General features: G+C 36.9%; 1 protein-coding gene across 1 annotated transcript; it reads right to left on the reverse strand.

Annotated features, from left to right (window-relative positions):
- Positions 1-1,234: 1,234 nt before the first annotated feature.
- On the reverse strand, positions 1,235-16,570 carry LOC125268416 (NACHT, LRR and PYD domains-containing protein 3-like). The gene is made up of 6 exons (XM_048190606.1): positions 14,417-16,570; positions 8,647-8,820; positions 8,299-8,472; positions 4,242-4,403; positions 3,312-3,358; positions 1,235-2,965 (listed from the first exon to the last, which is right to left on the reverse strand). The coding sequence occupies exons 1-6, from the start codon at positions 16,345-16,347 to the stop codon at positions 2,763-2,765; spliced, it is 2,691 nt and encodes an 896-aa protein (XP_048046563.1). The 5' UTR covers positions 16,348-16,570; the 3' UTR covers positions 1,235-2,762.
- Between the last annotated feature and the right edge of the window lie 1,108 nt (positions 16,571-17,678).

Raw genomic sequence — 17,678 nt, forward strand, 5'->3', positions numbered from 1 at the left:
GTGCCATGTGTTCCCTAAGTTAGCGACACACCCGGCCATCCACGTGATGTAAAAGAAAATTCATCAGACCAGGCCACCTTCTTCCATTGCTCCGTGGTCCAGTTCTGATGCTCACGTGCCCAGTTTTGGCTCTTTCGGCGGTGGACAAGGGTCAGCATTGGCACCCTGACTGGTCTGTGTCTATGCAGCTCCATACGCAACAAACTGCTATGCACTGTGTATTCTGACACTTTTCTGTCAGAACCAGCATTAACTTCTTGAGCAATTTGAGCTACAGTAGCTCACCTGTTGGATTGGAACACACGGGCCAGCCTTCAAACTTTTACTGCTATTTATGAGAACTCTTAGTGATAAGATAAAATGTTTTGTAAATATGGCCCAAGGACTTTAAAAAATAATTGTCTTTGAAACCTTTTTTTTTAGCATAGTTCTCTGTATTTATATATCTATGATATCTAAATACATTAAGATATTGAGCTGCAGCTTTACCAGAACTTCAACTATGAAATAATAATAAATGAATAAATATTAAATTGTGTGAATATTAAACGGATAGTTCAACCAAAAATGAACATTTTGTCATCATTTAGACATCCTAAAGTTGTTCCAAACCTATATGAGTTTCGTTCTTATTGTGAACGCAAAAGAAGATATTTTAAAGAATGTTGGTAACCAGACAGCTGACGGTAGCCATTGACTTCCATAGTATATTTTTTTGTCAGTGGCTACCTTCAACTGTTTGATTACCAACATTCATTAAAATATCTTCTTTTGTGTTCAATAGAAGAAAGAAACTCATACAGGTTTGCAAGAACTTGAGAGTGAATAAATGATGACAAAATTTTCATTTTTGGGTGAATGATCCCTTTAACAGTAAATTCCAATAAGCATTTGTTAGTGCAGTGGTTCCCAAACCTGTCCTGGAGGACCCCCAGCCCTGCACATTTTGTATGTTTCCCTATTTCTGACACACCCATTTTAGGTCTTGCTGTCTCTACTAATGAGCACATGAGTTGAATCAGGTGTGATAGATGAGGGAGACATACAAAATGTGCAGGGCTGGGGGTCCTCCAGGACAGGTTTGGGAACCACTGTGTTAGTGTACAGAAATTGAGTTGCAATGACAAGATCACTGCTTTCATGCGCTCAACATTGTCTGTGATCGACTACAATGTTCATCTCTGCAACCTTGCCTCGATCTAAATATAATGGCATAGATATAAATGTAATGCAATCTATTTCATATGCAAAGATGTTAGCCAATCACAGCAGTGGGCGTTTACACAGAAGTCTCACAGCAGACACGCCTCTTAAAAATGAGCGTTCAAACCAGAGGCTAAAATCAGGGAAGGAAAAATGCCTTTTATTCACAAATTATGACAATTTTGGATGTAAAAACCATACTAACATTATAAGTTCACCCCAGGAAACATTATAAAACAATAAACCAACGCAGTTCATGACCCCTTTAAATATCCTGCACTTAAGCATCCTGTCACTGATTCTTGATACAAAACAAGACTCACACCTTTACCTGCCACTGGAGTTTAAAACCACAACATTTCTAAATGCTAGATTTGGAAAATTTTATAATCCAGGTGACTTTCTTTTTATATGTATGATGAACATTTGACATTACAAACATTATTTCTAGTATCTGTGTTGACCCATATGTGATTTTATGTATATGAGATGAAAAATGATTAAAAACATTTAAGAAAATTTTAACATTTTATTGGTCATTAAATTAAAAATGGTCTTTTAAATATCTGTGAGGGTTTTTAGAAACAACAGTCTAAAACAATTTGAAAATAAATGATCAGCCTGTAATAATGTTGAGGTCAAGACACATTTAGACCAAAGGCAAGATGTGTTTCTATACACACACTGAAATTAAGATTAGAAGAGAGAAAGAGTTTACAGCTGTGTGAGTTAAGAGAGAGATCATTTTAATATGTTTCTTTCACTCAACTGTGTTTTAGTTGTTTTTCATGGGAAGCTGTTTAATCTCACAGCTGACACTGAACTATTAGAATAATGAAGCCCAAATTCAGCATCAGGGTTTCAGTGAATATGCTGTTGAATGTGTGTAAGCGTGGGAGTAAGTCAGAGACGCTATAGAAGGACAGAGTGCCGACCAACAAGTCAAAGAAACAAGAGAGAGGGAGGAGCATCGTGCGCTGGCTTTTAAGGTCCAGGAGAAGTTACTCCCCTGAGGGTTGACCTCACCAATGAGAAGGGTAGGATTTCCGAGTGGCAAACCTCCTCTACGGGGGCTTTTACGAGCCTTTGTGTTTCTAGCAGGGCATCTGCATATGAAACTGACTTGTTGTTTTGAAGAAACTATTAAAGATTCTTGTAATACTGATATGTTGCACAGGTATCGACATATCATACACATGAGCATTTAAATCTTCAAAATACAAACTGATAGGCACCAAATTTGGTATAGGTTAGTTTACGTTAGTTACGTTAGTTACATTAACCATTGGGTCTTATCATAAAATATGCATAACACAAAATACCATACAAAAGACACTGCCAAAAACAGCTATGTTCACTTATAGAACAGCTCATCTATAAATTAATGCAGGAAAGTCTGTTTTGACGACTATGGCCACTGCTTATCCAATGGTGTTCATGGTAACTGAGGTCTTTGCTCAGTCTGGTCCATGGGGGAGACTGCTTACAGAGTGCCAGTGTGAGTTTTATAGATTATTTGTTAAATATGACAAATAATTGTGTCTGATTTGTCTCAGTCATTACAGCCTTCTCACTCTTTTAGGCTTCCATTTACAGCACCCAGTCTGCTTCTCATTACACTCAACCCGATTACACTCATCAAATATCTCTGGATTATCAGGATACAACTGCTTTATCATAATACACATCACCTTTCTGATCCTCTCAGACAGAGCAGAACAATTGAGCGCGGTGCTTAAATCCAGTGTGGGCTCACTTGCATCTTAACACAAGAAAAGAGATTAAAACATTTATGACAACAAAACAACAATGTGTGTGTGTGTGTGTGTGTGTGTACATTTTTGTGATTTATGAGGACACAAATTTGTATAATGACATGGGTATTACACTGGTATTATGATGTAAACATGAAATATGAGGACATTTCATGAGTCTTCATATTTAAAATAGCTCCTCATATTAAAAACATGCTAAACAATTAAAATAGATAGTATGTACAGTTTGTACAGTATAAAAACCATTACGACTATGGAATGTCCTCACTTTGATAGCAAAACAAACCTGTGTGTGTGTGTGTGTGTGTGTGTGAGAGAGAGAGAGTGTCCTACATTTAAGTGGTCCTTGTTTAATCCTGCTCTCTTCTCCATGATCTACACTATAAAAACAAAAGATTTCACACTAATTCATACTAAAAATAATGAAGTGTAAAAAAAAACAAAAAAAAAAAAAAAAACAGTGGGATCTGTTTTGCTTGTCTCTAAAAAGCAATGCAAATTTACTTTCTAGAGCAACATTCTAGCAACATTTGAATTGATGTTTCTTAGATGCTGTAATAAGTCACAAGCAGCTGTTCATCTTCAGTCACATGCTGTGTTCGAAATCGCCCCCTTTACCCTCATTCACTATTCCCTACATTAGTCCACTAATATAGTCCACTTGAAGGAGTGAATGAAAACGAGTGAGTGAATTCGGACCCTGAGTGTGCATAGTTTGTGCTTGCTGTTTAATAATCATTCGAAACTTAGCAAACTAGCAGCTACAGTAGTAATGAAAAAAATTATCTTGAACTCAGTCATGAAAAATAGCATGTATAAACCTTAAATAAGCAATTTAATAATGAATTTATATTACGCTGTAGCCACATTGGGAAGTGGATGGATGGATAATTCAGCTGCAGGTGCCATCCTCTGGTAAAGATGCGGGAATTAATTTGGCATGTGGTGAGACTCTCACATTGCATTATGGGTATTCTCTAGCCGTTGAGTGTACATCGGTTGTACACTTGTTATAGCGGTGCGTTGTGGGATTAAATTAATGCACTTGGTAATGTCCAATATGGTTTCAGACACCACTGCAAATGGCAGTCCCATCAAACAGTGCCCTATTTAAGGGTATAGGGGGTGATTTCAGACACAGCCACAGAGTTCAAGACATGTCTTTACTTTTCTGTGCAGTATGTATCTATCAGTTTTCAGTGACTTTATAGCGCACACACGTACAAACACACATGACAGGATAATTTTTAGTATTGAACATACTTGAGTTTATCCAGTCTGTAGTTTGGATCAGAGATCAGCTTGACTAATGATTGTCCTGGATGATTGTAGCTCAGATCCAGCTCGCTCAGGTGTGAGGGGTTTAAACTCAGAGCTGAAGCCAGATAACAACAGCCTTTCTCTGTCACCATACAGCCAGATAATCTACACACACACACACACACACACACACACACACACACACACACACACACACACACACACACACACACACACACACACAACATCACATGACTGGAGGTCAAATTAAACTGATTCACACACAGGGGTGTTCAGATTAAATCAAAGGATTCATTGCTTCAGTGTAGCACTTTTCACAGATCACTGATTACAGGTTCAGTTCAGTTGGAGAAACTCTGGGTTCAGCATATTACTAAATGTACAGTGTTGATGGAGCAGAATTGATCTCAGTAACAGTTTCTGTTCATCTCCACTCCTCACAACTTTGACATTTTAATCAGTGAATAAAACCAAACAAAATAATATAAAATAAAAAATATCTATTATAACATTCTGAAGCAAATACTAAGTCAAAATCTTAAGATTTCAGGATCTGCTGATATATTACAAACACACAGGAGATCATGATGAGAGCAGAGGGCATCTTTAATTTCATAACCAAATGAACCTTAACCCTAGGATTTTTGAGCCCCTGGAAAAGTTTTGACATGCCCTGACATTTGTGCTTTTTTCAGTTGTTTATAAACATATTAATGGAAAAAGTGTCATTACACTGTATTCAGCACAAATTAGGCTACCATAATATGTGAGCAACATGTATGTACATGTTTGTATTTTTGAAGGAATAAAGTTTGTGTGGTTATTGAAAAAACAAAAAAACGTAAGTCACTAAAATAAGGCCACAAAACTAATATTATACATGTGTTCACAAGACTTTCAGGTATTGGAGGTTGTAGACTAGAGTTTTTGCTTCAAAATGATGTAAAAATTATCCTGCCTGCTCGTTCATATAAAACAATAGAGAGATTTTGTAAGACACTTTTTGTCAAGAAACACAGTATGTGTGGAGGCGTGAATCTTCATGTATAATCATGTATAAAGACCCGCATAATGACCTGCATAATGACCCGCATAATCTTTCAGTCAGGTAGGCTATGTGAAAAAAACCCTCTGAAAACAGGATCATATCAGCTGTATTAACGTAAATATAATGTCCACTCTTGAAACATGATTTTTGTGATCTCATGCAGAAAATTTTGTTTAGGCCTATTATAGTACCATTCAAAAGATTGGACGCATTACTATTATAATTATGTCTTTAAAAGAAGTCTCAAGTATAGACTTCTAACCAAATAACCAAATAATGGTTTTCTATTTTAATATACTTTAAAATATAATGTATTTCTGTGATGCAAAGTGTCTGAACATTCATGTTACCTCTATGGTATTTCATATAGGCTATTATATTTGTTATATTATATAGCCTAAATGTTAATGTGCAGTTGACAAACTATACATTATTAAAAAGATCTAAGACTCAAGCTTCACATTTTGACCTCTGTTTTACTCTTATGGTGGCCATAATTTTGTAATAGTCTATGCTTCAGGAGTTGTGAATATGAAAAACGGAGTTGTTATCTTTGACAAAACAACATCCATCAGGGATTTTAGCTTAAAAGCATGCACATTTGGTGAAATATTGATGGATTATCAAATGTTTATGTCAATTTTCTATACAGAGGAGTAATATTTATTTAATATTTATTGTCATCACTATGAGCACTGGATACTTTGTTATCAATTCATACTTGCAGCCTCTGTGAGGCACTCTGTGCACATTTAGTCCACAAATGTCTCGTTAGAAGAACAGGCATACCATGTGACATTCCAGGAACTAACAGAGGCTTCCAGAGATCGCTATAATCATGGCTATAACATGCAGATAGACACTTTTGAAGATAATAACCCTCTGGAGTCTGAGGCTGATTTGGGGCCTGGAGAAGTTTTGACATGCCCTGACATTTGTGCTTTTTTCAGTTGTTCATAAACATATAAATGACAAAAGTGTCATTACACTGTATTCAGCACAAACTAGGCTACAATAATATGTGAGGAACATGTATGTACATGTTTGTGTTTTTGAAGGAATAATGTTTATGCGTGGTTACTGAAAAAACAAAAAACTTAAGTCACTGAAATAAGGCCAAAAAAAGTATAGTAAATCTGTGTTTACAATACTTTAGGGTATTGGAGGTTGTAAACTAGAGTTTTTGCTTCAAAATTATGTAAAAATTATGCTGCCTACTCCTTCATATAAAACAATATATTGATTTAGTTTTTGTAAGACACTTTTTGCCAAGAAACACAGTATGCATGGAGGCGTGAATCACCACTGAAAAATGGGCCATTCTCACCTGAGAAGACAAAAGAATTGGATAGTAATGAGCTGAAATGACTTGCATATTAATGAGGCATTTCAGTCAGGTAGGCTGTGAAAAAAACCTTCTGTGATGTCTCAAGCTCATCATGATATATGAAACATACAGAAAAATATTATTACAATATAAAGTAATGGTTTTATATTATACTTTAAAATATAATGTATTTCTGTGATGCAAAGAGTCTGAATATAGGCTTTTAGTTTAAAAGCATGCACATTTGGAGAAATATTGGATTCTCATATGCTTATGTCAATTTTCTATACAGAGAAGTTATATTTATTTAATATTCATTGTCATTACTATGAGCGCTGGTGTTTTCAATTCATCCTTGAAGTCGGAGGGTGCTCTCTGTGCATTTTTAGTCCACAAATTCATCTAAAAGAAGAAGAGGCTATTCCATGAATGGAGTTTCCAATTCATACTGCAGCCGGAGGGCGCTAAAGAAACAAAAACTCATCTAAAATTCATCTATAGAAGAAAAGAAAACAGGAACTAACTGCATGTCTTCTAGAGCTCCCTAACCATGACTTTTACATCCAGATAAACACTTTTCAAGACAATAAATACACGATTGAGACGATGAATGCATGTATTGCCTCTGAATTTGCGTCTGAATAGCGCTCGCTCTGTGGGCGTGGCCGCATTAGCAGATAATGAGCTGAATCACGGACTTCTGACATGGCTCTCTTTTCATACAGATTACATAAACACAGAAGGTTTGTTTTCGATATGACTTACATGATTTAAAACCTGACATCTTAACGTTTTTTTAGACATAAGTTTAATTTTTCTGTGATTAGTATTCACTAAGTTACAGTTCATTTTCTGAGAACTATCAGATTGGACTTCGTTCAGAGGGAGAGGAGAAATCACGCATCATGTTAGTTTTCTTTATTTTACAAAAAGCACAACATTGTGTTTTTACTCTGAGTGTATACAAATAAAAGAAGATATTCTATAGTTTCAATTGATATATTACTTATGTCTCTATGACAAAAAATGACGGAGTATTTTAAGTCTGTTTTGCTGCAATGTGAAAAAAAACCTGCAAAACGCGCCGGCGCGTTTTCAGACCTCAGAGTGATAAATACATGATTACGATGATGTATACATGTATTACCTCAGAATTTGCATCTGAATAGCGCTCGCTCCTTGGGCGTGGCCGAATTAGCGGATAATGAGCTGACTCACGGATGTCTGACACATCTCACTTTTCATTCAGATTACATAAACAGAGAATATTTGTTTTTGACTTGCACAGTATTTGACTTACACAATTTAAAACCTGACATTTCTATGTTTCTTTAGACATAAGTCTCATTTTTTTGTGATTAGTATTCACTAAGTTACAGTTCATTTTCTGAGAACTATCAGATTGGACTTTGTTCAGAGGGAGACGACAGATCACACATCATGTTAGTTTTCTTTATTTTTCAAAAAGCACAACATTTTGTTTTTACTCTGAGTGTACACAAATAAAAGAAGATATTCCACAGATTAAAATGGTGTATAAATCTTAATAGTATGTGCAAAATTTACAGAGTATTTTGAGTCTCTTTCATACTGATAAGAAAAAAAGCAAGGTGGTATCGCCGGCGCGACCAGCCGACCTCTAAATTTTAATCTGTTTTTCTTACCTCAGTTTGTTGAGTTGACAGTTGACAGTCTTCAATCCATCTGACAGAAGCTTCACTCCTGAATCCTGTAGATCATTGTGACTCAAGTCCAGCTCTCTCAGTGAGGAGTTTGATGATTTTAGACATGAAGACAAACGTTCACAGCACTGATCAGTGAGATTACAGAGGGACAATCTAAACAGACCAGAGTAAAAATATCCTCATGCATCTTGCCAAAACATGCAATTCCTCACGGTTTCTGATTACTAAAAAGTGATGGCCACAAATTTTGAAAATTATTGCATTATCAGACACTGATGGGTTAATTTATTGTCTGGACTGAATTGCATTTTACTGAAAATCACAAACCTCAGTATGTTGAGTTGACAGTGTGTGGTCTTCATCAGACCATCAGAGAGTAGCTTCACTCCTGAATCCCGCAGGTCATTGTAACTCAGGTCAAGCTCTGTCAGTGAGTTTGATGATTGTAGAGATGAAGACAAACTTTCACAGCATTTATCAGTGAGATCGCATTCAGCAAGTCTATAACAAAGAATTAAAGTACAAATTGGCACATACTGATCCCGAGACTAATATTCTGAATTTTATCAGGAGTTAATCACATCTGAATAGCTACATTTATTAACTAACAAGGATGTTAAGAAGTTAAAATATTTTCTGTGTTCTGCATATGGCACTGGCCACATATTGATCCCGTGACTGGTATTTTCCTCAAATAATAGATTGTGAATAGGAATTGGCTAGTGGTTCAATGGATCACAAAACTCACGGTTGGATCATATCATGGTTATTAAGTCACAGATCGGATCATTTTTCGGATCAGCACAAAAAAAAGGCCCACTTTTTAGTTAGCCCACTTTAACTACTCCGATTCCAGCAGAAACTACTAGCCTATTAAAGCCTTATTAAAGGCAACCGAACAGACTGTAAAAGGAACAAATACTGTACACCAATTACAAGCATAGATAAATACAATATAAAGTCACAAATAAAGTATATGGTCTAACTGTAGTATTAATTTTCGTGTACAGAAATGTAATAAAATGTAAAATGACACTGTTCACTGTATAAAATTTAATATAGATTAACCTTTATTAAAGCAGTGTTATGTTGTTTGATTTACATGACAGACACCAGCAGGTATTTATAGGTATAGCTATCTGACACGCGCTTCTCTCTCTCTGTGTGTGCGCGAGCCTTATATGTATATGCATCTGTTCACCGATAACAGTGTGGTGTGCAATACCGAATTAAATCCCTTTTGCCTCTTCTAGCACTGGAATGGATTTAAATTTATTTAATGTGTAAACTAGCAAGACAAGACACATGCAAATGATAACCTTTCAGTCTATTGCGGTTAAACTTGCAATTGATCAGCGAATTACACGCGTGCCGAGCCGTGGGGCTTGGTCCGTACGGATCAGTGGCGTAACTTTGTTTTAAAAAGTGGGTGGGACAGGAATGTGTATGTGGGGGGGGGGGGGGTATTGTAATTGTATTATTACAATAATAATAATATGATATTAAAATTAGTATGATAGTTTCTTCCTTACATCTGCTATAATACAATATGTCTTGAGAGTATGTATATTACTTAATAAATACGTGGATCCGCTGTTGAAAATCGATTGTCCTGATGGACTGGAGGCAATATTTTAGTTTAGCATGCAAGAGATTTGGGGTTTGAATCCAACCATGTATGATTTTTTTTTTTCTCTCATTAAAACCAAAGATGTTCATCAGTGATTGTATATCAAGAGCAGGGACACGTTTATGTGTATTTTGTTTTGTGATTCAATGCAGGGGCGGAGCCAGACATTGTAAACATTCGGGGCTTAGCTCAAATCTATATTTGTCCAAAGACAATTTAATTTTCTATTAACAGCTTTACTGACATGAAAGGAGCTTTTGTTGTCGTATTCTTGTTCAGAAAATGTACATTATTTGACACTGTAATTTGTAAAACTTTGTTGGATGTACCTCCTCTAGGGGGGTCCGGGGGCATGCCCCCCGAGAGAAAATTTTGTACATTTTAAGGTTAAATGCATCAATCTGGTACACTCTGGAAACTCAAAATTAAGAGCTTCAACCCATGTACAGTGTGCAAATTGAACAAAGAAACAGCATTGACTTGTACTGGACATTAAAAAGGGTTCAAACATCTTTTTTTACAATACTTTGTACTCATTTCTTTTTAAAAGATAAATCCTTGAGCTTCAATTTTGATCACCAAATCGCCAGCTGATCGCGTGCGCAAATGTGCTCACTTCTCTTTAAAACACGCAGAACAGAAAGACTGTATATATACTTAATCGCTGTCTTTTGCTGTTTTATAAAGCACAAAGCCATATCACGGTTTCAATTTTAGCTCGTTGGCAAACGTAGTATGTTTTAAATTTTCAGTTCATTATGAAACAGTGGCAGCATGTTTAGCTGACAAATGTGCTAAAGTTGTCATATCGGTTGTTATATAACAAAAACCCTTCCACCGGACCGAGAGAGAGTCTCGAGGCCTGCCGCTGCTCTGAGTGAGTGAGAGGAGGCGTGGCTCTGTACAACTGCGGTGTGCGTGAACTCGCTGTCGGAGAGAAGAGAGAGAAAGCGCTGCCGGTGTATGGTCGGATAGCCCATAGGCTACCGACAGCAAAGAAATGTATTCTATAGGCTAGATTATTTTTAAGGTCTATTTTTACAGGCTGTATGCAGTATATGCAAAGCCAAAGCACAATGAAATAAAGCAACTTATGATTTCGGGGGTTTACATAGGCTATTGTCCAATTTCATATTTGCTCAGTGACAGTCATTACATTCGGGGCTTGACTCAAAACATTCGGGGCCAAAGCCCCGGCAAAATCGTCTGGCGCCGCCCCTGATTCAACGTAATGAATAGAGAGTCTCTGCAACAGTTAAGCGATAGATTGAAGCGCTCGTTCGTGTGAACACTGCGCAGTGTGCACGAGCGCCAAGAGAACACTGTTGCGCCTCTGATAACAGCGACAACGAGCACTCAACATGATTTCAAAAACAACACATCCCAGCGCCAGATCGCCTATTATTAACACAAATTGATAATCAACTAGAGGTGTTTCTTTTGTATTAGATATCCGCAAGATGCCGCGAGATGTTTCAAAAAGTGGTGGGGACAATATCGACCCTTTCAAAAAGTGGTGGGGACATGTCCCACCCGTCCCACCCGCAAATTACACCTATGGTACGGATCATGGATCAACAACAATCCGTTTAACCACTAGCACTGGCCGGTTACTGGTTTCAAGGTATACTGCGGTTTTAAAATTTTAAAGTTTCGAAACCACTAAAATTTTCTGTGATATCGTGCCTGTGGTTTGAGCTGTTTAGGAATCCCTCAGGTTGTGTGCAGCATAGAAATTAACACGACCCCTCCCCCACTGACTGGTGCGAACAGTCAATCACATTTCACCTGTGTGTAAGATTTTCGAATGGAGGTGAACCGAAAAAGAGGAAGGTAACTGGTAACTGTATGATTATTGAAATCACAGAATGACCTAAAACAATTACTAAATTAAAAATTTTCTAATACATTTATTTCATGGACGGACTGCTTCTGGCAGAGCTGCTCGAGCTCGCACCGCCATCTGCAGGACACTATTAGCAGGTTTTCCAGGGTTCAAAGTGCCAAATGTGTGGAAAAATCTGTTGAAACTGTGTTATTTCATGGACTTTTTTCATGGATTTTGACAATGCATTTATTTGAGAATGTGATTAGTCTTAGTGCGATCATCTAATCGCAACAGTTGTGATGTAATTATAGAGTAGGCTATAGGCTATAGTCTGACGTGCTGCATGGACTAAAACAGCTTTAAGATTTGATTCACAGATAATGCTGCTCTGCAAGTGCTATGTGTTTTGAGTTGTTTATAATTTGCATTTGGGAACACAACATGCTGCAACCATCTGTAATGAGTGCCGTTTATAAATCTGTTGTCAAAGAGAAATGTCTTCCTGGATCCCTCTGTGATTTTCCGTCAGAAAAAAAAGTGCAATGATTTAATGTTTGAAAGCAAGAAATAAAGACATCCATAAATGATAGTATAGTAATTTTACCAATGTTCTGTAAAATAAATAATAATAATAATGATTTATAACATATCATAATTTTATTAATACTTCTGAATTTTTCATTATAACTCTATTAATACCTATTTAAAAAAATTACCAGAAAAATAATTCAGAAAATAATTCAATTATTTTGTTCTAAATCAAATTATTATTGAGCTGCAGGTTTAGGCTCACTGGACTTAACTTTTATTTTATATCATTTTAATTAATGAAGAAAAATTAATTATTTAATTTAATTATTTAACCTGACATACATGTTTACTACTCTTCCAAATATTCTATACTTTGCTTAAAAATGAATATATTGTGTGCAATGGAAAAAAATGTTGTACTCAGACTTTTTAAATACATTTTAGAGTTGTAATCGCAGCACCGTACCATCAAAATCTCATACCGACCCATGCTTAATTGTGAACAATAAATATTAACTGATGATCAGTTAAAAAAAAGTTTAAATTAGTATGATACTTTAAGTTATTATCAAATTGACTCTAGATCAGTTATAATCATTCAAAGAAATTTAATTGACACAAACTGCCTACCAAGGCTTGATTTATAGTGTTTTAAGACTTTGAATAAGAACATGCTACCGAGAAGTCTTCTGACTAAATTGTAAGTAATTTAAAATGCTTATAATTTAGGCAAGACTCTACGGGGGAGCTCGGTTCCCCTTAATAAGACAAGGCTCCCCAGAAAACATGATTTGTGAAATTTTGGGGAAAAATGTGTTATTTTGACATGCAATTTCAGTTTTGTGTGAATGTGAAATGTGATCATCGTGGATTATTATGTGTAAAATTGCAAAAAATATCATTCATTCATGCATGACGGCGATTTAAACCTAATTCACTTCAATAAATAAAATACATGCTATTCTTGTCATGAGCATCAAGTTGTGGGAGAGCTGCGGTGCAAATTCCACTCATGTTTAGTACATGTTAAATCAAAGATTCATAGAAAAAATATAAATGTTTGTGGTCGATTCTTTGTTAAGGTAAGGCATGTTATTCGCAATTATGTGTTGTGGCTGGGTTGTTATAGGTCTGCGTGACTCTTAGGCCTAATTGAACGGAGGAATTATGGTATTCTTCTGTAGTGTCACAGACACGTCAGGTTCCACCTCACTCCCGTATCCACGCACTCAATCACCAGTCTACTAATCACCGCCACCTGCACATCATCACCGCAGTCATCAGCACACAGTTAAATACCACACACTCACACACACTCATCGTCTGGTCTCGTTTGTGTTACAACCAGTTGTACGCTTACCTTCAAGGACTCCAAAGTGATACTTACCTGTCTCCATTGTCTCCTTCGTCTCCATCGTCTTCGGATCTCCTCGTGTGCTTACCTGCCTGTGTGTGAGTGTGTTCGTCTGCCAGCTCCAGCGTCTCCCTCCAGTTCCATCTGCATCATAAAGAAAAGGACAGTATTACCTCTCATTCACCTTCAAGATCTTCACCTTCATCTATCTACTCACCTGTCTCACTGCTGATCATTACAATAAACTGTTACATTGCTTTCATCTCTGCCTCCGGTGTCTCTGTCATAACATGTAGCCTGACGTTTAACTTTAACCATTGTTTGTGTGAACTCAAAGACAGCCTGATGCTTTGTTTATCTATAGACTATTTGTGGGTGGCTGTTTGTTGTTTCACCTGAGTCGATAGTATATAGGGTAAATCCTGTATAGTGATTTATCCTATATAGTGCTTGCATAAAGCAAGTAGTGCATACACTTGTAGCTGTTATGTATTTTTGTAAATCATTAAGTCCTCTTCTGAGGCACGTGCAAGCGCATGAACCCCCCCACGTTATATATATATATATATATATAAAAAGGGCTCCCCAAAGTCCAGGATATAGTTCGAACACTGTGCCAAACAGTACTTTATCATTCAAGTTTTTAATATTCTCAGTTAAACATGCTGTCTGTCTTTTGCTGGCTTCATGTCAAAGGAAAGTGTCAAAGAAAACACATTCAGTTTGATCTCCAATCACATAAATCAATACTCACAGAGCTTTTCTGCAGTTCACGACAGCTGGTATCAGTCTCATTCTACCCTCATCTGATGTGTTGTATTTGTTCAGATCAAACTCATCCAGCACCTCCTCTGATATCTGAAGCATGTAGGCAATTGTTGAGCAGTGAGAAGGAGAGAGTTGATTTGATGAGTGATTCTCTGATTTCACAAACTCCTGAATCTCTCTGAACAGAGTCTGATCCTTCATTTCCAGCAGACAGAGGAACAGATTAATGCATCTGTCAGTTGAGAGACAATCATCACTCTTGATTATGTCTTTAATGTACTGTGTGATTCTCTTGATGATCTCTGAGCTGTTCTCTGTGTGTGTCAGTAGATCCTGTAAGAGTCTCTGATTGGACTCCAGTGAGATGCCCAGCAGGAACCGCAGGAAAAGATGCAGGTGTCCATTTTCACTCTGTAAGGATTTATCAACTGCTGGCTTTAATAACTCATACAGAGAGTTTTTCTCACTGTACAGCTGATATCTTTTATTCAGAAACATCTTCAGCGAGTTCTCATTTTTGACAGCATGGCAGTAAAACAGATATAACGCAGCTAGAAACTCCTGAAAGCTCAGATGAATGAAGCAGTAGACTTTCCTCTGATGAATCACAGTTTCCTCCTTAAAGATCTCAGTGCAAATCCCAGAAAACACTGAGGCGTCAGTGACGTCTATGCCACTCTCAATCAGGTCCTCCTCATAGAACATAACATTGCCCTTCATCAGTTGTTTGAAAGCCAGTTCAGCAAGTTTCACGATCACATCTCTATTGAACTTAAAGATTTTCTTTGGATCTTTCTCATCATATTTCTGATTCCTCATGTTGATCTGAGTCAGCAGGAACTGGATGTACATTTCAGTCAGAGTTTGAGGGATTTCTGCAGTGTCATCTTGTTTCAAGAGGTTTTGAAGGACAGTGGCTGAGATCCAGCAGAAGACAGGTATGTGACACATGATGTGGAGGCTTCTTGATCGTCTAATGTGTGAGATGATTCTGCTGGATTGATGATCATCACTGATTCTCTTCCTGAAATATTCCTCCTTCTGAGGCTCATTGAATCCCTGAATCTCTGTCAGACGGTTGATGTATTTTGAGGGGATCTGATTGGCTGCTGCTGGTCTGGAGGTGATCCAGATGAGAGCAGAAGGAAGCAGGTCTCCTCTGATGAGCTTTGACATCAACACACCCACTGATGAAGACTCATTCACATCACAAACCTTCTCATCATCATCTGAAAACATCAGTGCAATTCTGCTTTCATCCAAACCATCAAAGATGAAAACAACTTTACACTCCTCATAAATCTTTGAGTTCAGATCTCGAAGTACAGGATGAAAGTCCAGCAGAAGTCTGTGAAGACTGTACTGCTGATCTTTAACCAAGTTCAGCTCTCGAAATGGAAGCACAAACATGAAATCTACATCCTGATTGGCTTTTCCTTCAGCCCAGTCCAGAATGAACTTCTGCACAGAGACGGTTTTTCCAATTCCAGCGATGCCTTTAGTAAGAACAGTCTTGATTTTGTCTTTCTCCTCACATCCTGGTTTAAAGATGTCATTGCAGTAGATTGGAGTGTCTTGTGTTTGAGCAGTTTTCTCCATCTGTAAAACCTCATGTTCTTCATTCACCCCTTCACTCTCTCCCTCTATGATGTACAGCTGTGTGTAGATCCTGTTCAGGAGGGTTTGATTCTCATTTAGTTTGATTCCCTCAAATAATCTCTCATACTTGTTCTTCATGCTGGTTTTGTGTTGGTCTTTGACTCTCTGCCTGATGAGGGTCTGACAGTCAGAGTCAGTGAAAGTCACAGGTCTAATCTCTTCATCTGTCTCCAATCTGCAGAAACAGTATGGAGAAAAGGACAAACAACTGTGCAAATGCATTATTATAGATGTTTCTAACACACCAATCTCTAACATTTAATTGTTTTAAATAATTGAAATGACACCGCATTTAGACCAAATTAACACTATTTTCAATTTCAATTTACATTTTAATTAAGTATTAGGCAGTAATATGTTAGATTTGGAGATATCAGTGTCTTTGTATTTACATATGTCTGTTTTGTTTAAATACATTTTAGTTTCAGGTGGCTCTCATTTATCCCAATAGTACTAGTGGTTTTAGACTCTAAACTGGCACCTGCCCTGGATGCATGAAGTTTGTTTACTAACTACTGCTGCTTTACACAGAAGCTCATTTTTTGTAGCTTTTTGTACATGTTTTTTCTGTTTCAAAGTAAACACTAGACTAAGGACAGCTCCAAAATACTTAAAACTACAGGTAACTACAGGGTATTTGGAGCCAAATTGCAGGGGGGGGGGGGGGGGGGGGGGATGACTTTAGGGAGATGGTAGCATCATTATTTTATTTTTACATTGACAGAAAACAGAAAACTGTAGTGAAAATTGTTGACTTTATCGACCCAGCTTAAAAAAACAGCATATGCTGGTTAAGTTAGGTTTTGGAGCTGGTATGCTAGTTTGAGCTTGTTTATGCTGGTCCTTAGCAGGTCCAGAACCAGCATGGACCAGCATAGGACCAGCATGGACCAGTACTTGATATGCTAACAGTGATAGTTAAAAAATGGTACATGTAAATTGTACATATTACAAATTATGATGGCTTTAAAGCTTATTTGTACTCTCTGGCATTTTAGTACATTAGTGAATGGTTGTTTTAATGCCTTGTCTTGTTGTTCTATTGCTTTCTATAGTAATGTACAAAACTTTGGAACTACTGTGTAACTTGAAAGGTTCTATATAAATAAAAAAACGAATGAACAGTAAAATGTACACATTTTCAGTGGTCGAAAACAAAATGTCAATCACTTTGCATACAGCTGATACTTTTTTCTTTTAAAGAGGAAAAAAATAGAGTTTTGGATATCTATGTAGTTAGATAGATATCTGTAAAAACACAATATCCTAGTACTGCATATCTGTATAGCACAAGTTTATGTTTGTATTACGCTTGCTATTTATATGCTGAAATTAATTTTGCGTGCATATGATACACAATGGTTAGGTTTAGTGGTGTGGGGTAGGGGCGTATTACAGTATATGTACATGTGCGTGGATATAATCTGAATGTCATCTAAAGGTTTTAGATCCAGCCACTGTGTTCCATTAATGCTGCTTAATTTTAATTCCAAGAGGTTTTAAATCTAGGGACAGTAAAACATGAATCAGAATATTGCTTAAATGTAATAATTAAATTTCAAAAGGCTATGATTTCATTCATTACATGC

Source organism: Megalobrama amblycephala, linkage group LG5, assembly GCF_018812025.1.
Source record: "Megalobrama amblycephala isolate DHTTF-2021 linkage group LG5, ASM1881202v1, whole genome shotgun sequence".
Classification (NCBI taxonomy): Eukaryota; Metazoa; Chordata; class Actinopteri; order Cypriniformes; family Xenocyprididae; genus Megalobrama; species Megalobrama amblycephala.

Coding starts and splice junctions, on each gene's coding strand:
- LOC125268416 (XM_048190606.1), bottom strand. CDS start 16,347: ATGTTAGAGATTGGTGTGTTAGAAACATCTATAATAATGCATTTGCAC. Junction 8,473..8,646: donor TGTCAACTCAACATACTGAG/GTTTGTGATTTT, acceptor TGGTCTGTTTAG/ATTGTCCCTCTGTAATCTCA. Junction 4,404..8,298: donor TGTCAACTCAACAAACTGAG/GTAAGAAAAACA, acceptor GTGTGTGTGTAG/ATTATCTGGCTGTATGGTGA.